The sequence below is a fragment of the Oreochromis aureus genome, linkage group 8, assembly GCF_013358895.1.
Source record: "Oreochromis aureus strain Israel breed Guangdong linkage group 8, ZZ_aureus, whole genome shotgun sequence".
Classification (NCBI taxonomy): domain Eukaryota; kingdom Metazoa; phylum Chordata; class Actinopteri; order Cichliformes; family Cichlidae; genus Oreochromis; species Oreochromis aureus.
In genome coordinates this window covers 18,317,043-18,341,068 of record NC_052949.1, presented here as the reverse complement: position 1 = coordinate 18,341,068, position 24,026 = coordinate 18,317,043, and the positions used below count along the sequence as shown (strand labels likewise).

General features: G+C 47.7%; 1 protein-coding gene across 2 annotated transcripts in view; it reads left to right on the top strand.

The window, feature by feature from the left end:
- The first annotated feature begins 1,040 nt into the window (after positions 1-1,040).
- LOC116319842 (transient receptor potential cation channel subfamily M member 4-like) overlaps positions 1,041-24,026 on the top strand; it is a 56,584-nt gene continuing 33,598 nt past the window's right edge. For both annotated transcript variants that reach the window (XM_039616592.1, XM_039616591.1), the window contains exons 1-8: positions 1,041-1,212; positions 2,346-2,407; positions 2,496-2,673; positions 3,031-3,211; positions 4,265-4,434; positions 5,430-5,607; positions 6,138-6,202; positions 6,307-6,540. In XM_039616592.1, the coding sequence (XP_039472526.1) occupies positions 1,120-1,212; positions 2,346-2,407; positions 2,496-2,673; positions 3,031-3,211; positions 4,265-4,434; positions 5,430-5,607; positions 6,138-6,202; positions 6,307-6,540 (1,161 nt within the window). In that variant the 5' untranslated portion in view covers positions 1,041-1,119. The remainder of the gene's footprint in view (positions 1,213-2,345; positions 2,408-2,495; positions 2,674-3,030; positions 3,212-4,264; positions 4,435-5,429; positions 5,608-6,137; positions 6,203-6,306; positions 6,541-24,026) is intronic.

Below are 24,026 nucleotides of genomic sequence, written 5' to 3'. Positions count from 1 at the left end.
TGCCCTCACCTGTTGCTGCATTTGTGGTTCTTGGGTATGGTGCTGGGCGCTTGGGTATGTACTGGCTCACTCCCAGCAGCTGCTTGGCAGAGCCTGGCTCGGTCGGGGCCCTTCCAGGGGTTGGGGGGCCCTCAGACCTCTGGGCCCAGGGCTCGGTCTGCCCTGCCATAGCTGGCTGCCGGTGGAGCCTGCAGGCATGTCGCCGCAGCTCCCTGTGACTTCTGCACCACCGTGGCACCATCTGGGGCTCTCCTTTCTAGAAGGGTGGCGTGGCTGCCCCTCCGATGGTCCTCTTTGGGCTCTCGTGCTCTGGGGGGGCCTCTAGATGTCTGGGGCCTGGATCTCCTCCATGTCTGCTTCATGTCCCTGGGGGCAGGGCTATGGCTCCCCACACCTAGTATTAGATAGTTACATGGAAAAACCTTTTGAATACAAGTGCACTCACGCACACAGGTGTTCACAGAGATACACTATCTTCCTTGGCTTCTGCCTCTAAACATAAGTTGTGTTCTTGGTCTTGTGTGCTGCTCAGTAGCATTCAATATTTATTATTTACTGTTAATTATGCTTATCTAGGTTATTGCTATGGTCTTCCTACTGTGTTGTTCGCAGTTCACATTTTTTCTTCTTTATTTTTTTGCGGCAGGTGATCTAGCGGATTTTTTGTGTCTTTTCTCACTGTCCCTCTTCCCCTCTCTTTTTGCTTTCCCTATTCTGTTCTTGAACTTCTCTTGTCTACATCCTTCCTTTTCCTACGCCACGGTCATGTCTGATCAACTTAGGAAAATAAATCTGTATTTTTCTTGGTCTTCAGACAATAATTCTGATTTCTACAGTGCCGAATGGGACAGGCAGAAAAAATAAATAAATAAAAATAAAGTAAAAAAATAAACACTAGCCCAGTTTGTAGTTTTGACTGGCCCTTCCTATTTTTAAAGTCAGGAGGGATTGTCTGTCTGAAACCACACCCTTACTTTTGTGCTGACTGCACCTTGTTTTCTATGTAAACATTGAGAGACGGCAGTGGAAGGGAATAGGGTTTCAATAGTAGGACAATGGTCAGAAAGAACTCCTTTTAGTTCTTCTGCACATATTTCTTATCGAGCAAGACAAGGAAACATGAAAAAAACAGGACCAGTAGAAGAAGGAGGAAGAGGAGAAGGTGGAGGAGGCGACAACGCAGACAATATCTGCCAAAATGAGAAGAGCCAGGTGGGTCAGCTTTCTGTAAAATTTTCAGCTGTTGTTGTGATATCATGTTGGCAACCCCCTCCCCCCAAAAAACAAAAAAAAACAACTTACACATTAACTTTAACTTCCACTTTAAAAAGGTGGAAGTTCAAGCTATACCTGGAAGTTTCTCCCCTTGAAATTCCAAGTAACATCAGTGACCACTGCAAGATTTCTTGGAAAAACACATCATGCGACAGCTGTGTAAATGTCCATGTGAATGAACAATTCTGTTGTCATTTGTTGATGCAAATGTTGCCAAACTGGTGGGGGTTAAAGCCAGCTTCACAGTTTTTCCTTGAATGCCTGAACCGGTGTACCTAATAAAGTGGTTGCTTAAAGTATGTAGTGTGACTTAGTTGGTGCTATGTGCTAAGATTGTATATATTTTCTTTGTCTGTTTTTTAATGTATATAGTTTCACAAGTATGATTTTGCCTTTCTCAATTTCAGCAAAGTTAAAAAAACATCCTTCTGATTTCCTTTTTGTGTCTCAACAATTTTTACTCTACATTAAGTGTACACTTTTGCAGAACTGTTCTTTCCAAATGAAAATTTTGACATTTTGATTACTAAATCTTTAAAGGGTGGCTTCACCACCCAGGCAACAGTAACTCGATAACCACTCATTACAAACAAGCTATTCAAAAGAGCATCTCTGAAAGCACAACTTATCCAACCTTGAAACAGATGGGCTTCGGCAGCAGAAGACTATACTGGGGGCCACACCTGTTAGCTAAGAACAGAAAACTGGGGCTACATTTCACACGGACTCACCAAAATGAGACCATAGAAGACTGAAAAACTCCAATGGCTTCCACAGGCACCAGTTTTTCTATTAGTTGCAAGTAAACTAAGTATTTGAAAAACGTTTTAGGTAATTTGATTGAAAACATTAATACAATACTGCAAAGTGTTCAGGGAAGTGAGTGATCTAGAGTTGTGACTGACAAAAGTACAGACTCTTTTGATGAGTTGTAAGATTTAAGTCAGAAGTGCATCAACACGGTAACAAATATCTATAGTAATCAAGCGTGTGTTGAAACAATAGCAGTGTGTGTAAAAACAACAAGAATGAATAATGGATAATGCAAAACTATAAAAAAATCCTTTCAGAGTTGGATCCCCAAAATCATCAAGAAAAGAGTGTGCAGCACCTTTGTAGAAGATTCTGTCAGGTACTGTGACCTCGGCCTTTTGATAGTGACATGTCTGTAATTTAAACGGGTTCTCATAGTGATGTTTGTATCCCTCCACCTGTCTCAGTAATGGTGCATTGTGTCAGTGTGGGGCTGCGAGAGATGACCATGCCTCTGCAGCTCTTGGAGACTATTTCAGCACAGCGATTGTGAACCACTGGGAAAGCGTGCAGCACTCCTCTGAACAACCAACTGATGCCTTTGGAGAGGTGCAGTTTGCAGGAGCCAGCAAGAGGCACAGCCATGTGGGTGGATTTCTTTTTCTTTCTTTTTTTTTCATAATGCTTTATCTCTACAGCCTTAGATTTTTTGAATATGTATGCATGTTCTAAAAAGCAATGCCTATAAAGGTGAGTTAAATAAAGATCCAGAAAAAGGTGTGATAGGCCGTACTTTTCCTGAGTTCTCCTGAATTTTCCTGCTACTGCACCTGAGTATACAAAATCAGTGCAGATCAAATGTCATTTTCATTTGGGTTGAAACAACTGAGGCTTGTATGCACATCCTATGTTCATTACTTTTATTAATTTCATTACTTTCTAAGCCTTGTGTGTTGCTGACATGTGCTTGTTACTCTTAATCTGTCAAATCTCTAAACTTAGTTTCTGCGTCTGTCATGGAGCACTGAGCCTTCTTTGGTGTACAACATATTGACAACCATTTGGGGTCTTCCTGCACCCAACCTGGTTGTTTCTGTTGTGGGTGGAAATAGCAGAACACAGATAAAGACCTGGGTACGGGAGATCCTCAGACAGGGACTGGTGAAAGCGTCACAAAGCACAGGTAAAAACTTTATGCATCTGATAGGTGAAAATCATCACATCAAATGCTGCTATGACAGTCTTCCTGACAAACTCATGTGTGATGTTCACCGTGTGTCTGGAATATGTGTGAGCTGTTTGCTGAAGTACATTATTGTTGCTCAGCAGACGCAGGTCTTAACTAAACTTCTTTTATTTTCAAGACTTGAAAACTATATAGTTAACCAACTATTCAATTAAATTAAATTTGATGGATATATGTTTATTTATTTATTTTTTTGGATTAGCATTCAAATATCTCAATGAATACATTAGAAAGATATACCACCATGCAAAAAAGCACGAGATAAGGCTGGTCGAAAAGGTGCTGGCTGAAGCACATGCTTATTATGCCAACCCTTTTAACAAAACATCATTTAGCAAGCATCTCATTTACATAGGGTTTGAAGCAAAAAGACAAAAGAACAGTGGAGAAGAAACTAGAAAAGTGGATGATCTGATCTACTACTATGGAGCTGAAAAGGTTTGGAACAAAATAGTCAAGAAAGAAGAAAACATGGAACCCACCCAATGGACTTCCATACTTGCTGTATAAAAATGCTCCCATCTAATGTTTTCTCTAGAAACAAATGAAAGTGGTGTGGACAAAGTGAATAATGTCAAAAAAGTGTGATAATACTCTAAGAAAACGCTGCCTCAAACATAAATTCCGATCAATAAAACTCCTGAATGTTGAAGGGAATATCTTGTTAGCACTGTAGCTCAAAGAATGGCAACCTAGCTTAAACAGAATGGTCTGACTGATGTATCAGTGCAAAAGGCTGGTATACCAGGCTTTTTGGGGATGCTTAGAACACACAAGTATCATATATCATCAAACCCAGTCTGCAAAAAGGGAAAGAAAAGACCTCCATGTCTTTTTCATTTGTTACTTAAACTAGAGTAACCAGCTGAAGGAGGAAATCATAAAATGGCATACCACTATTGGAACGACTTCTCTTTTTTATATTTTTAACCCCAAATCCAAGCAGTGACTAATGCTTTCTCACACTGATATTTAATCTGTTCCACCCAGGTGCATGGATATTAACTACCGGTCTGCGCGAAAGGCTTGGTCGGTGTGTTGGACAGGCAGTGAGAGATCATGCAGCTGCGGCATCTTCTGTCTCTCTCAACAAGGTGGTAGCACTGGGCATCGCCCCGTGGGGTGTAGTGGAAAAACGAGAGCAGCTGGTCAACCCTCAGGTAGTACAGACACTCACACATTTACACATTTCTCAAACAATTCAAAATATCTTGTCAACTTTTACTGTACAAAAATCTTGCTTAAAGATTTGATTTATATTTGCCTTTTTTATTGTGTTTTCATTGTAGCTGCCCATAATTCATATCATGTTTATATTTCATGGGCCCTAATTTTAAATTGGTAAGATTATTAGGACTTAATTTTTGAGTCCTCAGTGTAAGGTAAAGGTAAACTATATGGCTTCATTTACATAGTCTTGGGACCAGACGGTATTTGCATCTCCAATTAAAACAAACAATTTAATTCAATAAAACTTTATTGATCCCAAAGGTTGATCCCGAAGGAAACTGAGTTAAGGCTGCTGACCTTTTGCCAGCGCCATCTGGCGCCAACACAGTGGTGCCAGGGGGGCCGCATGAGATGAAGATGGTAGTTGTTTTGGTTAGTGCGAACAAACTGCATCCAATTTTACAGTAGGTCTAATGTCCGTCACTGGTCACCAGGTCTCTCAATTCCCGTTGTTCTTCTCCAAGATGTTATCCATATATCAGAGCCATGAGCTTCTCCAAGATCTTATCCATATAGCCTTCAATAAACACAGTCTTGAGTACTCACAGCTTGCCCATCGTCTATCATGTCGGCCAGCCTTGTGGGATTTTGAACAGCTGTAGCCGCTTCTTGTTCTTCGATAAGCCAGGTCTGAGCCAGCTCCAATCAGCCAGAACTCTGTTACCGTAGTTCCGAATTGGTAGATGTCATTCAATGTCCTCCATCGAGAGTGTCGCCAGACACACGACGCAACCGACCATCGAGTATCCAGCAGCAAACGTCTCCGCAGGACAATCAGGCTCTCCCAAGCCCAGGAGTTGTCAGTTTCGCCCAGCAGTTGTTCAGAGGAAACCAAGAGGATCCAAAAGTTGCAGGCCTCTAGAACACTGTAGAAATTTATCTTAAGTTCAGAAACACTGGAATACCTGGTTTTCTTCTTTTGTAGGGGAGCTTTCCTGCAAGGTACTATGTCCAAAACATATCTCAGGAGTCCTGCTACCTGGACAACAACTACCAGGCCTTCCTGCTGGTGGATGATGGGAGTGTGGGCCGCAAAGGAGGAGAGATAGGTTTCAGAGCCAGACTGGAGGAATACATTTCCCACCAGCGCACAGGCATATTAGGTGAGAAATGGCACCATAAACTATATTAAGAATTAAGAAATAATGATATTTTTTAACAGTGGTAGACCATTTATGAGCCTATCCTAGTTACTGTACAGGGCGTAACAGGTACACCCTGTATAGGTCACAAGTCTGTAACAGGGGCAGGGCTAGCACAAAGAGAACCATTTGGACTCACATTTACACTTTTGGGCAATTTAGAATAACCAGTTAACCTAACCCCACTAACTGCATGTCTTTGGACTGTGAGAGGAAACTCACAGAGAACCCAAGCAAACACAGAGAAAACATACAAATGCCACAAGAACTTCCCAGTCAGATGGTGGATTCAAACTAAGGACTTTATTACTTTGATGCAACATTGCTAACTACAACGCCACTGTGCTGCCAATGTTTAATTAAACAAACAAACAAAAAAAATCACAGGGTGCTTCTTCTATATCTGTTAGTTTCTGTCCCACTCTTATTAAATTAGTAAAAACATTTTATCAAGATTTGAACATGTTAAAAATGGTTGTATCTTTTTAAAGGAAGTGGCAGCATCGACATCCCTGTTGTTTGTATGCTGATATCAGGGGGAACAGACATGCTGAAGGTAAAGTCTCTGCTTTATATGTTGATTGATGTCACAAAAAATGTTGTGACTTGATATTCAAATTGTGTAAATATTTATTTCATGGTTTTTGTAATGTCTGTCAGAGAATGGATCTCTCTTTGAAAAACTCCATCCCCTGGCTAGTGCTGGCTGGCTCAGGAGGCTTGGCTGACTTCCTGAGTGATGTCTTGGAGAACCTGTCTCCAGCACCAGCTGTGCAGTCTTCTGGTGAAGGGGACAGTGAGGCGGGTCCCAGCGTGGATCTTAAAGACAGAGTGGCAGAACGGTTTAAGAAGCACTTTCCTTCGGAGGCAAAGACTGAAAAGCTAGTTGAATGGGTGAGTGCTGAGAACAGACACATTGCGTGGGTCTTTACTCTGCAAAACAGTTGGAGAAAAGACTTTCTATAGCCTGCATGTTTGTCACCTACTGAGTAGACTGTAATGAATTTTAGTACTGATATTCAGTACTAAATCTGAGTGTATCGCTTGATCTTTCTTTCAATGTGTCAGGATCACAATTCCAAATTTACTCAGATATGATGTTTTGTAAAATTAGGATCTTTGTGCTTGTATGACGAACTGTGGTTCTAATGGGCTTTGGTTCCACTATGGATGATATGACTTCATATATATACCTTCAATGCATTCCTATAGAAGGTTTTTACCCTGCTTTTACTCTGCTATCTCTCTGACTAACTGTATTTATACACAAGCCCTGTATCACCCCACTTGGTTCAACATGGCATACACCTCAGCACCCCACCAAGTATTTACCATGCTTGTTTTGGTCCCATACCCAGACTCTCTCTCCTGGCAACAATGGTAGAATCTGAACTCTTTATCATAGGGGCGTTTGTGTTGGGAGGCAGCACTACTCCTTTTCTGTCAGGCCAAGCCATAAGCAAAGCAACAGTTTTGGGTGGCAGAGCCTCATCAAGCCTCTGAGTCATGACTTACAGCAACTGGTCGATGCTGATCCACAGAAATATACAGCCACATCCAGACTATGATCATGTATCCTCATTCCCTGCAGAGCACTCCTTTGGTGAGATTCTATTCGTGGAAAATGTTTTGTTATAATAATCCTGTGCTCTGAAACTCACACAATCTAAATGGCCAACTCAAGCCTGAAAAGTCATATTTTAACATGACTAAGCAGAGATAGCTCAGTAGGTATAGCTACCCTGAGGTAACCCTGAGCAAGTCTCTACACACTGCTCCCTGGGCGCTGGATTGGTGGCTGCCCACTGCTTCACTGAGTGAATGGGTTAAATGCAGAGGACTAATTTCCTACGGATTGATAAAGTATACAAAAAATGAAGAAAGAAAATAGATGACTACTTGAACCAGTAAGTCAGCAACATTTGCATTCCTTTCTTTCAATTTAACCTTGGCAACCAGGCAACCCCAGGGTACAGAAGCGACACCAGGTTAAAATCTAACCTCAAACCTGTTCCTTTTAGTCCTAATATTTCTTCAGGCCCCTCAAATTTTGGCAGCCACTGGGTGCTGGGATATGCAGGCAATCGTCTTTACCAACCTTCTTGGCTTGCCATAGCTGCTCTCAAACTTGATCCTGCTGACACTGCAAACATTTTGTGGATGAAGAGGAGCAAAAACACCCGTGCCATCCAGTGAAAAGCAGCAAAAATGAAACGAACATGGCCAGCCAAGGAAGTAGCAGAGATTCGTTTTTTTTTGTTCCATAGTACAGAGCAATGCAGCTCTGGTTTGTTCCCGCACATGGTGGGAAATCTTGAAAATCTTGAATATTTTCAAGATTTTTTTATTCCCGTTTCGTGCAATGATGCAGATATCTGGATTGTTCCAGATTGTTCCACAGAAAACATGACTACTTTTTTTCATTTGAAGATAATTCATTCTAATACACCTAACACAAACTGAACAACAATATATAAAAATTATAAAGCAAAATAATGTTTACATGGGAAATTTAAATTATGCACATTCAAAAACCGCCCTATTCCATTTTTGTTTATGACCATCTTGTCAGATTGCTGCTGCTAGTTGCTTGTTAAAAATAACAAAAAGCGTGGGGGAAAGTGGGCAGCCTGTCTGGTGCTCCTCTTTAGATTGAAGCTTTGGGAAGTAAGATCATTTGTCCTAACACATTCATTTGGAGAGCTGTATAGTGTTTTGATCCAATTTATGAAGAATGAACTAAATCCAAATTTGTGCAGAACTGCTAATAAAAATTTCCAGTTTACCCAGTCATATACTTTCTCTGCATCTAAAGATACAACTGTGGTTTCTAATTTGTTGATAGAGCAATAATATATTAGCCTGCGTGTATTACTCTTGATGAAACTTTTTTTTATAAGGATTTATTATGACTAGGTGATTCTTTTTCTCATATTCTGGAAAGGGCTTTGGAGAGTATTTTAAGGTCTACAGTGATGCATGAGACTGGGTGGCAGCTGGATGAGAGTGTGGGATCTTTGCCTGCTTTAAGAAGTAGGTTAATGATGGCAGAGCTCATGTTTAGAGATAGTGTGTGATAAATCTGAATTTGAGTTACCATTCTGAAAAAAGTAGTTGCTAGTGCAGGCCAAAATTCTTTGTAAAACTGCTGGAAAACAATCTGGACCTGGGGCTTCATGAAATTCAGATACTGAAAGAGGTGAATCCAGAGCCACAATCTGTTCATCCTTTAGTTTTGGTAGATTTAGACACTTAAGAAATTCTTCAATGTCCGCATCAGATGGATTAATCTATGACGAGTACAAAGCTTTGTAAAAGACTTTAAAAGATTTATTTATGTGTTGTGGATCATGAGTAATTTTCCCAGTCCTTTTTAGAACAAATAGTTGTTTTTTCTCTGTTTTTAACTGGATAGAGAGGACTTTTCTCAGGTTGTTAATGATATGTTCTTGTTGTGACGAAGCATAGGCAGATTCTAGTGATTGAATTTTTTTGTTTTAATTCTAATACAACTGTTTTTTCATTATTTTTCTTATGAGAACAGTTAGAAAAAATTGGTCCATATATACTAGCAATACAGAGATCCATATTGTGGCGAGCTCAGACACGGAGGAGACAGAGATTTCTTGGGAGCACAGCCATTTATTTAAATCCGCCAGGAGCACTGCCGCTACCAAACTGCTCCACGCGGCAACCACAACAACAACACAAGATGGCGCTCTCTCACCCGGAAACACACAGTTGCAGAGAGAGCATCACCTGTAACCATGGCAACAGAACATAAATGTCAATAACAAAACCCCGAACAGCCCTGGCCCGCTACATAGCCCCCACCTCAGGGGTCAGTCGTCCCCGACAACCCCATTACCCAACACAAAGTCCTGCAAATGTCCATGTGTCTTCCTTCGGCGCACCGGCCGATCTCGACCAGCAGGGGAAGAGTCACTTGGATGAGAACTTGGGGTGCCACCAGCATCCCGTGCCCCGGCGGCTGCTGGAGTGGGCGGGCGGTACGGTGAGAGCCTGTCCTGATGCAACACCGCCACGCGCCCCGGGCCCGGCATGCGGATACGGTACACCACTTCTGTTAGCTGCCCCACGACTTCCGCCGGCCCTTGCCAGTGACCGCACAGCCTGGGGGACACCCCTCTCTTGCGAACCGGGCAGCACACCCAAACCTTGTCGCCAGGCACGAAAGCTCCCCCTCGGCACCTGGTGTCGCAGGCTCTTTTCTGTCGTACTCCGGCGCTGACCTGGGCCTGGCGGGTGTAGTCATGAACCACTCGTGGCCGCTCCCTCAGCCTCCTGTAGCAGTCCCTGGCCACCGACACGTGCCGGTTCCCTGCCTTGGGGACGGGGAAAGGCCCTAGGACGTCTCCTCCCAATCTCTCCATCGGGGCCCCCACCCAATGCTGCTGCAGGGGGGCAGTGGGGCGTTGAGTGGGGCCCTTCCGTGCCGTACAGGTGTCACAGCAGTGCACATGAAGTTCCACATCCCGTCGACAACCAGGCCAGTAGAACTGTCCCCTGAGACGGCGGAGAGTTTTAGCATTCCCATAGTGGCTGGCCCCCACCGAGTCGTGGACAAGCTCGAGCACCTGCGACCGCAGCAACCGAGGCACCAACAGCTGCGGGAGATCCTTGCCCTGTTTGGGGGCCCGCCATCTCCGGTACAGGAGGCAATCGTGGGTCTCCAGATTGTTGTACTGGGAGTAGTAGGCCTTCACTGCCCAGGCTGGACACCCCTGTCCAGCCTGGGCGTCGTGCTGCCTGCAGCCAGGCCCCCACCTGAACCAACGTCGCATCAGCCTCCTGCTCCTGCTTCAGCTGCTGCATGGTCAACTAGAGCCATCCCCCTCTGCCGGCTGTGGCCCGAGCAGTAGCCACGCCCCGTGCCTCCTGGGCCCGCTCTCCCTGCCGTTTCGCGAGGGGCAGCTGGCGTGGGCGCAGACAGATGGGTTGAGCAGAGCCGGTGTCGATGGTGTGCTGAACCAGCCGCGTCTGCCTGCAGTCTCTGGTTCCCTGCTTTTGACCACACTGGAGGGCCAGAGTCTGTGTACCAAGAGTGATAGCCAGCTTCGCGGTGTCAACGCAGGCTCCCCAGCGGGTCAGCAGATCAAGGCCGATGATGCACTGGTCTTGGATGTCAGCAAGCCAGAAGTTGTGCACCAGCTCCAGATCCTTCACTCGGATCCGCAACGGTTTCTTCCCCCACATGTCAGTTCTCTTCCCCGTCACTTTCATCAGCTGGGTGTCGGTGGGCGACCAACCCATCACAAGTGGCCTGGATGTTCCAGGAAACACACCAGGTCGTATTAGGGAAATGGTGGACCCCGTGTCCACCAGGGCCTGGCAGGGCTGGTCCTCAACACAGCAGCTCAGGTAGAGTCCCTTGAGGTGCCCGACTAGGCCCGCCACCGTGCATCGTCCTTGGAGGGGGGCAGGAAGCTGGAGTGGTGGTCCCCTCGCTGTACCGCTCCCCCTCTCATCCCCCTGAGGCCACATCGTTCTGGCCTTCGGGGCGGGCGCCAGGCAGTCGCGCGCCACGTGGCCAGGCTCGTCGCACCGGTAGCAGCGGTCGGTCGGTCGACGGGGACGCCTCCAGGGCACCGAGGGCTGCGGCTGGCATATCCCTGCGACCTCCCCCTCACTGTCGCAGTCTGCAGCTCTGATTTGAGGGTAGTTTGTGGGGGGCAACTGCTGGTCAGGTCGCGAGGTGAGCATGAGTTTGGCCCTTTCAGCCTCAAGGAGGGCCTCACGGAGAGTCTGAGGCATGGCCAGGCGGACGTGTTGGCGTAGTCGCTCTGGGAAAAGTCCTCGCAGGAATGCATGCAGGCTAAGCTCCTCATGGGCTGCTGCTGGGAACTCTGGGTAGCCACGACGAGCATACAGCAACACATCTGCTGCAAAGGTGCCCAGGCTCTCCCCCGGCCTATGGCTCCGGTTGGTCAGCTGCTCCCTGCTCTGATCAGTGGAGTGCCGCTGCCCAAATCGCCTCTCGAGTGCTATGGTGAGGGCCTGGAGCTCATGCTGCTCTGCCGGGGCTAGGTCAAGGAGTACCTGCAGTGCATCTCCTTCCAATGCTAGCGCTAGGTGTGTAGCAGCCTCTTCGTCGCTCCAGCCATTATGCCTCGCGGCTAGCCGTACTTGTGAGAGGTAGGGCTCTAGCGGGGTTAGGCCGTTCTATTTCGGTACCTTAGCTGGCGTTGCAGGCATCACTGCTCGCTGTTGGGAGCGCGGCGTGTCGGTCGACAGAGGCAGCCCATGAAGCATTGTCCCAGCATCGGTCGCGACGGGCCGCTGCCGCGGTGCGTTCGCGCCGTCGGGACCCGTCGGGGGACTTACATGGCTGCTCGCTTCCTCTCTCTTCAATGGCCCACTTCCCAAGCAGCGAATGCTCTCCTCGACGGCTTGCTCCAGCCTCTGAGTGTCTCTCTCCATTCCGGCGAGGGTGAGATATCCCACTTCTGACACCAATGTGGCGAGCTCAGACACGGAGGAGACAGAGATTTCTTGGGAGCACAGCCATTTATTTAAATCCGCCAGGAGCACTGCTGCTACCAAACTGCTCCGCGCGGCAACCACAACAACAACACAAAATGGCGCTCTCTCACCCGGAAACACACAGTTGCAGAGAGAGCGTCACCTGTAACCATGGCAACAGAACATAAATGTCAATAACAAAACCCCGAACAGCCCTGGCCCGCTACAATATTTTGAATCTATAAAATAATAAATTAAGTAATGTAAATCTACTTTTTGCATCTGTTACAGTGCTGCTAACCGTGAAAGTTTGTTCTTCTGTTAACCTTTTAAGACTCACAATAGAACCAAGTCTGCCAGAGCTTATCTTTATATTTTTACATGCTGTAGTGCCATTTTTGGGAGCATTTCAAGTTGCTATACATCAATACAACTGTTATAGCCCAAATTTTATTAATATGAAAATCGTTTTTGTTATTTTTGTATTTCTTTTTACATATATTTCTAGTTAGAGAAATTTAAGAGGTTTATTCCTCAAACCTCAGTTTCATTTTTGAGACACCAATTTTTTTATACTGCAGGAAAAATGACAATAAATATTATAATGCAAATTTGCAAAAAAAACTGCATGTGCATCAAAATAAACTATTTCCAGCAGTGCAATTTGAGTTCTAAGCATCCCAGAAACTATACAGAAAAGCATAAAGTCAAACATGACTTTTAAAAACACCAGTATCCGGTCTTTAAGTCTGACGTCACTAGGCTTGTCTGGGCTCAAACTCCGCTGCAGGTCCCTAAATCAAATGATCACTGCGGCATCACTGAGAGTTGAAAAACTGTCTAAAGTCTTTCATCTGTAATAAAATGATCAGCGTTCTGCTCTACCAGGTGTAATAATTAAGTTTAACATCCAGGCATCCATGAAAACGGAATTTATGACATTTAACAGAGTTAGAAATTAGCAGGAAGTTAGCTTGCTAGCTTCCATCTAAATACAATATAGCATGTCCTGACTGAGGGATTTTGGAAACAAATTCAAACGTACAGCTCTGTTATCACTTCTGACATAATTGAAGACAGAAAACTAAACAGCAGTGACGTTTGTAGGGTTACTGAAGTTTGGCTAGCTGGTATATAACGATGCGCTACGTGACTGCTAGCTTCACAGCTATGTGAGTGTGGCAGGCAGCACGAGGTGGGAATAAAGTAAATACTCTTCACAGTTTAAAAGACAACGCCACCCTGGGAATTTCACCCAGAGAATACTGGAAGTAACACTAATCACCAAGAAGGCACTTAGGTTCGTTATACTCAGTACACAGACGAGGTTCAATGATAACACAGTTTGACAATTTATTAATAATTATTTAAAACATCCTCTCCGTGAATCGCTACCTTATCGTGGTGGAGGGGTTTGTGTGTCACAGGGATCCCAGGGGCTATGTTGTCTGGGGGCTTTTGCTCCCTGGTAGGGTCTCCCATGGCAAATTGGTCCTGGGTGAGGGACCAGACAAGGAGCGATTCAGAAGACCCGTATGAAAAGAACATCGAGGGAACAGTTTACCCTGCCCGGGATAGGTTACGGGGCCCCGCCCTGGAGCCAGGCCCGGGAGGGTGCCCGAGGGCGGCGCCTGGTGGCCGGGCCTTAGTCCATGGGGCCCGGCCGGGCACAGCCCGAAGAGGAGACATGGGCCCATCCTCCCGCAGGCCCACCACCCGCAGGAGGCGCCATAGGGGTCGGGTGCAATGTGTGTCGGGCGGCGGCCAGGAGCGGAGGCCCTGGCGGACCGATCCCCGGCTGCCAAGACTGGCAATAGGGACATGGAATGTCACCTCTCTGGTAAGTGACCGAAAGAACGAGATCGCGGATACAAGCGGCAGAAATGAGCTTCCTCCGAAGGGTGGCTGGCCTCTCCCTTAGAGATAGGGTGAGAAGTTCGGCCATCCGGGAGGGGCTCAGAGTAGAGCCGCTGCTCCTCCACATCGAAAGGAGCCAGTTGAGGTGGTTCGGGCATCTGACAAGGATGCCCCCTGGGCGCCTCCTGGGTGAGGTGTTCCGGGCATGTCCCACCGGGAGGAGGCCCCGGGGCAGACCCAGGACGTGCTGGAGAGATTATATCTCTCGGCTGGCCTGGGAACGCCTTGGTGTTCCCCCGGATGAGCTGGAGGAGGTGGCTGGGGAGAGGGAGGTCTGGGCTTCTCTGCTTAGGCTGCTGCCCCCGCGACCCGACTTCGGATAAAGCGGATGAGGATGGATATTTAAAACAACATAAAAGCACAATCATAAATATCAATGTACAAATATGCTTAAAAAAAGGTATTCAAAGCCGAGGCTTACCAGTGGAGGGGCAGGGATGCCATGCACAAACTCCAAAAGAAAACACACCAAGACACAAGTGCAGCACACTATCACACACTCACACTAATAAACTAAAAAAAAGGCAGGTGTGTACACTCAAAGGATCCCACCACCAAGACACCCTAGTCTCCTCCATGTCGGCACTCCGCATCTGAATAAAAGACACAAAGAAAATTTTAATATACTACAACAAAACTAATATGCACACACTGGGGATAGCCCAACTGCAGGAACACACTGGTGATCTGCAGCTAGAAAAAGGGCCTCCCACCAGTGGCGTAACAAAAATCCAAACTACAAATCAAAACAACAGAAAAACAACATACAATCTAAATAAAACTTTAAAATCTGGAGCAGACGGAATTGCCGTATTGCTCCAACTTGCCGTCTGCCCGACTATAAGTTAATCATCCAGTCAATCAATGTGCACGCCAGCCGACTCCCGTAGCCGGCATGCATATGGTCGCTGTCCACGCCGACGTCCACTTTAAAAGGCTGTCAGCTGCAGGAAAATAAACCTCGCAACAGGAACAGACGGTAAAAGCAAAGCAGCAGCACTTCAGTTAACGTAGCATGGTGTAAAAAAAGCTGTAGCGACTTTTTGGTAAAGCTACTGGTCGCTTACTAAGGCCCACACTTCCTGCAAAGCATAATAAGTATTTACTATAAAGAAAAATAAAAGGCAGAGATCGTAACAACTGAATTACGCACTGAGTAAACAGCGTCACCAGTGTTGCCAACTTAGCGACTTTGTCGCTATATTTAGCGAGTTTTCAGACCCCATTAGCGACTTTTTTTCTAAAAAGCGACTAGCGACAAATCTGGCGACTTTTTCTGGTGTTATTGGAGACTTATTTATGACGACTTTTTGACATGAAAGCGGGTATCGCTTTTACTCTCAACAAGCAGCGGGTGCTGCCATGGGCACCTCACCCGTTCCAAAGCGCTCACGGGCGGAGGATAGTCCTCCCCCCGCTGCTATCAGGGCAGGAGATGTTCACACCTATGCGTCCGAACTGCAAATGAATCGCGCATGAGCGAAGCCGCTGCTCCCGCACTGACTGTAACGCAGTCAGTTCTTCTTTTACTCTTATGCTGTTTTGTGGATCACAAGGTTTAAAACTACTTACACACACACACACACACACACACACACACACACACACACACACACACACACACACACACACACACACACACACAAAGTAACTCCACCTGAGTGCCTATTTTGGTCACTTTTGCCGGTCCAAGCCCGGATAAAGGAGCAGGGTTGGAATTGTGACATTAAAAAAAACAATAATTGCTAAAATAAATTTAATTTGTAGTTCTAAATAAATTCTAAATGCATTTAGGACGTTTTTTACTCACTTTGTCTCTTCCAAGATGTTATTTCTCTCTCCCACAACGTAGGTTACAATTATATTAGCATGACCAATTATGCAAATTAGGCGATGACGTCATTTAGCGACTTTTAGCGACTTTTAGGACAGCCAATAGCGATTTTCCTTACTGAGGAGTTGGCAACACTGAGCGTCACGAATCATGAGCAGAGTGGCTCATAGGAGGCTTCTACAGCTACGACCTAAAAACAATATCTGTTTACAACCAAATAAGGTAATGTATGCACTACACTGAGTAAACACCTACCAGCTGCGATGGAGGCTTCAGAAGGGTGACCCGGAGATGATCTCTGCAACACCAAGGGAAGTCAGGTGACCAAAAAGGAGATCACAGGTAAGCGATCCAGGAATGCTCAAATGGCCACTATTTACACTAGCACCCCCCTAATGCGCCAGGCCGAAAGTGGGTTGAACCGAGACATAACATTCATCCTGCCACATGAGCATAATATAAACACGCAAACTTTTTTCCACTCAATAAAAGTTAGCGTGAGGATTCTCGGTGGTCAGGAACAAATGTAATCGCATGCCAGGATGCTGTATACAGACCAAACTTCAGCCAGGAGAACAACTGAGATAATCCATCCACAATACGAGGTTAGTCATTCATATACTGCTGCATGGGCTGGGCTGTAGTTACATCGTAAGGTTTTAAAAACTGAGCTTTAAAATGATTAGCAGTAAGGCCAACAGTGATCACTGACTGTTTTTAGGGGCTTTTTGAAATTAAATAGATAGATACAAAACATTAAATATTGTAGCGGGTCAGGGCTGTTCGGGGTTTTGTTATTGACAGTTATGTTCTGTTGTCATGTTGCCATGGTTACAGGTGACGCTCTCTCTGCGACTGGTGTTTCCGGGTGAGAGAGCGCCTTTTTTTGTGTGTGTTGTTGTTGTTGTTGTTGCTGCGCCGAGCGTTGGTGCTAGCTGTGTGTGTCAAGTGTTCTGTGTCTGTGAGGTGCCCACACTTGAAAAAGACCAGACTTTGAATTTCACTCAATTTATTTTTTGACCAGTTTCTTAGGTAGCTTTTGCTGGATAGATAGGTAGGTAGGTAGGTGAAAAACCGATAGCCCGTCTAGCTCAAAGTCTTCCTCACAGTGGAAAGTGGATTGCTTTGTTTGCTGTCCTCTCAGTATGTCGCACCCAGGTCAAATGACTGCTGCATGCATTTTAAGGCTTACTAGGCACGCCCGCCCTTGATTGCTCTAATTCAGCTCACCTGGCGGAGCGGTGCACACCAGGCCGCGCTTAGTTATAGATTGCACACAAGGTCTAATCAGCAGCAGCACAGAGCAGGTAGTGGGCAGGAGGAGGAAGAGAAGAGCAACAGCCACACCTACTAGGTCAGCGCGACACCTCCCACTCGATCTTTTCTCAGCACTGCATGGAAAGATCGCACTCAGGTGGGCTGGTTCCTGGCTTGATCTTCCACCGGTAAAAGGACCACAAGACGCCGGATGTCCCGATGAAAAATGGTGCTCAGCTCAGGACTTCTGGTAGCGGATTTTGGACTCTTGACTGCAATGCTGGAACTTGGAGAGACCCTCACATTCACATCTCGAACAATCCCTCGCGGATGACCAGGTTTGGTCCAGCGAGTTGGCTCCAGGACCTCCAGGAGTTGTTGACCATGGTTTGTACTTCTTTCATCCCTCACATGATAGGGTCCAAACAGGTCGACAGATGTGAATTCGAATGGTGCAGCAGGATTTGACCTCTCTTCAGGTTAGTCTCCCATCACTTGCTTACAGGTTCTTGCCTTTGCCTTCTTGCAGACGATGCACTGGTTAACGACCTTTTGGGAATAATTCTTCCTCTGACAACCCAAGCCTTCTTTCTCATCCGCAGTAAGGTTCCTGCCACTCCGTCATGTCCCTCGCTGTGTGCTTCTCTGGCAAGGAGGGTGGATAACCAGGCTTGGAATGGTAGAAGGGGAACGGCTTTGCGGTCTTCTTTGAAGGTCTGGATTCTGCCACCACAAACTAGAAGTCCACTTGTTTGGTCTCTGTAAACGACTAGTCTGTCTGTTGTGGTGCTTGGGAAGTTGACGCCCTCTTGTGCTGCTAGGCAAAGGTCTCGAAAAGCATCTCGTCTCTCACTGACTGTGAGGACACCCGAAGATGGTACTACCTCCCACTTTTCTTGGTCTCTGGTCCTGGACCTCATGAATTTTTTGGCAGCCCTCCAGACCCACGCCATGGTCCCAGTCAGCCTTCTCAGGTTGCTGAATCGCCTTTCGTCGATTAGCTGTTGGGTTGCTACTCCTGCCAGTGATCTTCTCGACTCTACGTGTGCTGAGTCCTGAGCTGCCTTCATGTGGATTCTGGTAAGGACCGCAACAAAAGTCTTTTTCTGTAGATTTGTGACCCTTTCTCGAGCTTGGGCAGCGACTTCTCCGGCGGATTTCTTCAGCCATTCATCTTCAGGAAGTTGGAGAAACTTTGGACCCGACTGCCACTCGGAGTCCTCGGTTAGGGCATTTGGACTGGCCCCTCTGGTGAGAATATCTGCAATGTTTGCTGACCCGGGAATCCACCACCAATCTTGGACATCAGTGCTACTCTGGATTTCACCAACACGGTTTGCGAAGAAGGTCTGGAAACCGTATCTCTCACGCTGGATTGCACCCAAGACGGTCTGGCTGTCGACGAGGTGGTACCATTTTTTGACCTGGATTCTGCAGTGTCTCTGGAAGTAGGTCTTCAGACGTGCAGCAAAGACGGCGCCACACATCTCTGCTTTAACAGGATCACCCTTATGATTGAGAGGCGTCAGTTTGGCTTTAGACTCCACTAGCCTCACGATGACACTATGGCTGCAACTCCAGCGAAGGTACATCACTGCGCCATATGCGTGTTCACTGCCATCAGAGAACGTGATGGCACTGGGCTCTGCACAGGGATCTGGTGGAGTCAGGGCTCTAGTGAAATGCAGTTTCTTCAGGTCAGCATACTCTTCCAGAAGTTTTATGGCGTCTTCTCGGAGACCTTCAGACAAGGCTGCGTCCCATGTGTCTTCGAGGCGGTACTTTACTTTTGCTTCTTGGAAAGCTCTCCTTACCAGGATGGCACCCTTCTGTTTGACAGGAGTCACAAGACCGAGTGGGTCATATAGGCCGGAGACTTGGCTTAGCAGTTCTCGCCTGGTTAGTGGATCAGGTGTTTGCTCTCCGACTTCTTCTCTGAGCAGGTCTTGACCAAGGCGCATTTTCCTCCTTTTCTTTGAAAAGTTCACTGCAACCATGATATGAAGCTTGTCATCACTGATGGTGTAGCCAAGGCCAAGGGCTTTGTTGTCATCTTCCGTCAGCTGGTTTAGCAGGATCATAGTCTTTGGCTCTGATTGAGGCGACTCTTTCTTTGCCTCCTCCCTCCCACTTTGACTGGAGTAGACCCAAGGCTTCATATAGAATCCTCTAGCTCTCAGGATGTGCTCGATGTTGGCTGTTAGGCGTCTCAGATGGTCGAGGTCATTGTTTGATGTCAGGATGTCATCAACATAAGCATCTTCTTCCAGCACACGTTTCTCTTCTTTGAAGTGACTGAACGAAGGTAGGTTTGCAGTTTCTCTCATGGCGACTTGGGCTATGCAACCAGCAGGTTTGTCTCCAATGTTGACTCTTGTTATGGCATAGTCTTCTATGCCTGCATCTTCTGTGTCACGCCACAAGAATCTGTGCAAGTGGACCTCTCGATCTTCCAGCCAGACGGAGTTGTACATCTTGCGGATGTCGCCAAGGGCGGCGTAGACACCAGCTCGGAACCTCAGCAGGACAGCTCTTATCGGGTTCAGGACATCAGGACCTTTGATGAGGATGTCATTCAGGCTGAGGCCTCTGTACTTCTGGCTGCTGTTCCACACTAACCTCACTGGGGTAGAGACCGAGTGTGGATTTGGCACGATGAGGTGGCTTATATATCATACTGGCCCAGTCCAACTCTGCAGGACTTCTTTGGACAGCTTCACTGCAGCTCTGTGGTTTACCATCTCATGAACTTGTGCAGTATAGGCCGTCTTCCACTCGGGTTCTTTAGATAGCTTCATCTCGGTTCTGATGAATGTTGCTTCTACTGCTTTCCTGTTATTTGGCAAGGTTGCTGGATCTTCTACCCATGGGTACTTGGCATGCCAATGCGGTTCACTGCTGTGGTCATCTCAAGTTGAATAAGTCAGGCCATTTCTCACGATCTCCATCTCCCTCTCTTCAGCGAGCGTCATTTCTTTACCCCCTGGCTGGCAGTTTCCACAACGACACCCTCAACATCTCGGCTGGCAAGCGGCTCCAATGCTTTCCCACCTCCACCACTTCAGAAAGTCTCTGCTGCTGGTAGCTGTGGTGGATAGAGTCTCAGGGTGATCAGGATGCTGACAGGAAGCTAGGTCTTTAGTGAACTCTTGGTACTTGAATGCAGCAGCTCTCATTGATCTTGCGAAGTGAGTCTTGGAGGTGTGGGCCATCAAAGTGACTTCCTCAAAGAGGTCTGGATGCGTGCCCCCGATTGTCTTGCCAAGTGGACCGTCCCAGAGCACCAGGTCACCGATGGAGCGGATCTTTTGGGGCACCAGCTGGCCTTCTTTATGGCTGATTAGAAGCTGGATCTCTCTGGGTCTGATGAGGTCTTGGAGAGACGTCAGGGAAGATCTTCTGTAGCTTCTGAGGTGGAACATGTCTTTCACTTCAGCAATCTTGTCAAGACCATAGCAGACTAACTGGTGAGGCTTTAAAGTTCCTCTCGAGGTGTTGACACGGATCTTGAGAAGGTAGCGCTTGGTTGCCACAGACACCTTCATACCTCCGACACCGTGGATGACAAGCATGACGTCTTCACTGCAAAGGTTGAGCTTACTTGCAGCTTTGTGGGTTATGTAGTTTGTGTCAGATGCTAGATCAATTAGTGTCCCAATTCTCTGCCCATCATTGGCGATGACGTCAAGGAGCATCAGAATCACAGGGTACTCTTTTAGACCAGTCTCCTCCAGTAGACCTTTCTCTGCTGCCATGGAGTTGAAGGCTCGTGATGAGACGTTGCAGAAAGCTTCCCGACACTGCTGCGCTAGCTCTGGCGATAGTTTAGAGATGAACTCTTCTTGAACCTCTGTGTACCTCCTCCCCTCAGCTCCCACCGGACCAGACTTGGACCTTTGTGATAAGGGTCGTGGCAAGGAACAAAGAAGGTAATGATGCTGGTCTTTGCACTCTGGACTTCCACACAGGTAAGTCGTCTTTCTGCAGGGTTCGTCGTCAATGATTTCAATGGCGATGGTGGCTTGATTTCCAAAGCGGTTCTCAAGGACTCTGAAGATCTCATCTGCCGAGGTGTATGTGGACAGGCGCAGATCTTTGGCCACTTTATCATCGAGACTATCGAGAAGTTGGAATTTCTTTACTTCCATGGACCCGGTTGGTTCACCTTGCTTTTGCAGAGCCTCCCATTCCTTCTGCCATCTGTAGAACTCACGCTGGCTGCCGGTGAACTTTGGTAAAGCTGTGGCTTTCAGTTTTATGGCTGCGACCGGGGCTGCGTTGCGGACTGTGACAACTGCTTGGTCGGCATCTTTTTTAATTCTCTCTGCTTTGATCAGGGCTGCCTTCCCTGACACCAGCTTTGGAAGGCAGGTTTCAAGCTCCATTAGTCGATGATCACAATCCCGCCTCTCAGCAGGTGGAGCCCAGCGGTTCCATGTCTGGTGTGCCTGCTTAGCTTTCTTCACCAGTTCTTCTAGGTGGTGGAGCATAAAATCATATACCTCCAGGGGCGTATCAGGCTGAGTGGATGAGACATTCTCACACTCCATTTCTGCTGATTTTAGAGCAAGGGTCAGTTCTCTTTCACCATATGATGTCCACAGGGTCTCTCTGATCATGTGCTTCGCCTCCTTCAACTTCTGCTCACATTCTTTCTCCGTTTTCTCGACGTCTGCTCTCTGTTGGCCCATCAGCTCCGGTGTGCCCTCTGCTTCACACTGCGTGATGTAGGCGGCCTCAAGCTCCTCATTCACGTCAATCACTTTGGAGCCCTCTGCTGTGAGTCTCTTGAAGGAATCCTGTAGCTCCTCTACAGACATATCCATGTGGGTCCTTCTTATATGGTTGGTGAGTCTGGAGAACAGTCTCTTTGCAGTGGTTCGCTCTATTTTCAGCTCTTTGAGTGACTTGGACTCAGCCATGCTGCTTTCTTGGTTATTGGTTGGACAGGCAAACGGCAAGTTGCGATTTCCTCCAGGCCCCCAGGTGGAGTCTTCTCCGTCTTTGTGGTGAGCTTTTGTGGAGTCTTCACTGGTCAAGGCTGGTTTCTTTACTGGCCAGGCCGGTTTTTCACTGTCAAGTGTTCTGTGTCTGTGAGGTGCCCACACTTGAAAAAGACCAGACTTTGAATTTCACTCAATTTATTTTTTGACCAGTTTCTTAGGTAGCTTTTGCTGGATAGATAGGTAGGTAGGTGAAAAACCGATAGCCCGTCTAGCTCAAAGTCTTCCTCACAGTGGAAAGTGGATTGCTTTGTTTGCTGTCCTCTCAGTATGTCGCACCCAGGTCAAATGACTGCTGCATGCATTTTAAAGCTTACTAGGCACGCCCGCCCTTGATTGCTCTAATTCAGCTCACCTGGCGGAGCGGTGCACACCAGGCCGCGCTTAGTTATAGATTGCACACAAGGTCTAATCAGCAGCAGCACAGAGCAGGTAGTGGGCAGGAGGAGGAAGAGAAGAGCAACAAGCACACCTACTAGGTCAGCGCGACAGTGTGTGCTCTTCGGCCGCAGGCTAATAAAAAATGGCTGTGCTCCCTGGCTAGCTCCCAGGAAGCAAGACCAAATGAAACCTCTGTCTCCTCCTTGTCTGAGCTCGCCACATTGGTGTCAGAAGTGGGATCGCTCACCCTCGCCGTAAGGAAGAGAGACATTCGGATGCTGGAGTAAGCCGTCGAGGAGAGCATTCGCTGCTTGGGAAGCTGGCAATTGAAGAGAGAGAAAGCGAGCAGCCATGTAAGTCCCCCGACGGGTCCCGACGGCGCGAGCGCACCGCGGGGCGCCCCGTCGCGACAGACGCTAGGGCAATGCTTCATGGGCTGCTTCTGTCGACCGACACACCGAGCCCCCAACAGCGAGCAGTTAGGCCTACAACGCCAGCTAAGGTACCGAAATAGAACGGGCTAACCCCGCTAGAGCCCTACCTCTCACAAGTACGGCTAGCCGCAAGGCATAGTGGTTGGAGCGACGAAGAGGCTGCTACACACCTAGCGCTAGCATTGGAAGGAGATGCACTGCAGGTACTCCTTGACCTAGCCCCGGCAGAGCAGCATGAGCTCCAGGCCCTCACCGCGGCACTCGAGAGGCGATTTGGGCAGCGGCACTCCACTGATCAGAGCAGAGAGCAGCTGACCAACCGGAGCCGTCGGCCAGGGGAGAGCTTGGGTACCTTTGCAGCGGATGTGTTGCTGTATGCTCGTCGTGGCTACCCGGAGTTCCCAGCAGCAGCCCGTGAGGAGCTTAGCCTACATGCTTTTCTGTGAGGACTTTTTCCAGAGCGACTACGCCAACATGTCCGCCTGGCCATGCCTCAAACTCTCCGTGAGGCGCTCCTTGAGGCTGAATGGGCCGAGCTTGTGCTCACCTCTCGACCTAACCAGCAGTTGCCCCCCCCCCCCAAACTACCCTCAAATCAGAGCCGCATACTGCGACGGAGAGGGGGAGGTCACGGAAATATGCCAGCTGCAGGCCTCGGTGCCCTGGAGGCGTCCTCGTCGACTGATCAACCGCTGCTACTGGTGCGATGAGCCTGGCCACGTGGCGCGAGACTGCCCAGCACCCGCCTCGAAGACCAGAACTACGCAGCCTCAGGGAAACGGGGTGGGACCTGTGTAGCGAGAGGACCACCACTCCAGCTTCCTGCCCCCCTCCAAGGACGATGCACAGTGGTGGGTCGAGTCGGGCACCTCAAGGGACTTTACCTGAGCTGCTGTGTTGAGGACCAGCCATGCCGGGCCCTGGTGGACACGGGGTCTACCATTTCCCTAATACGACGTGGTGTGCTCCCTGGAACGTCCGGGCCACTTGTGAAGGGTTGGTCACCCACCGACACCCAGCTGATGACAGTGACGGGGGAGAGAACTGACATGCGGGGGAAGAAACCGTTGC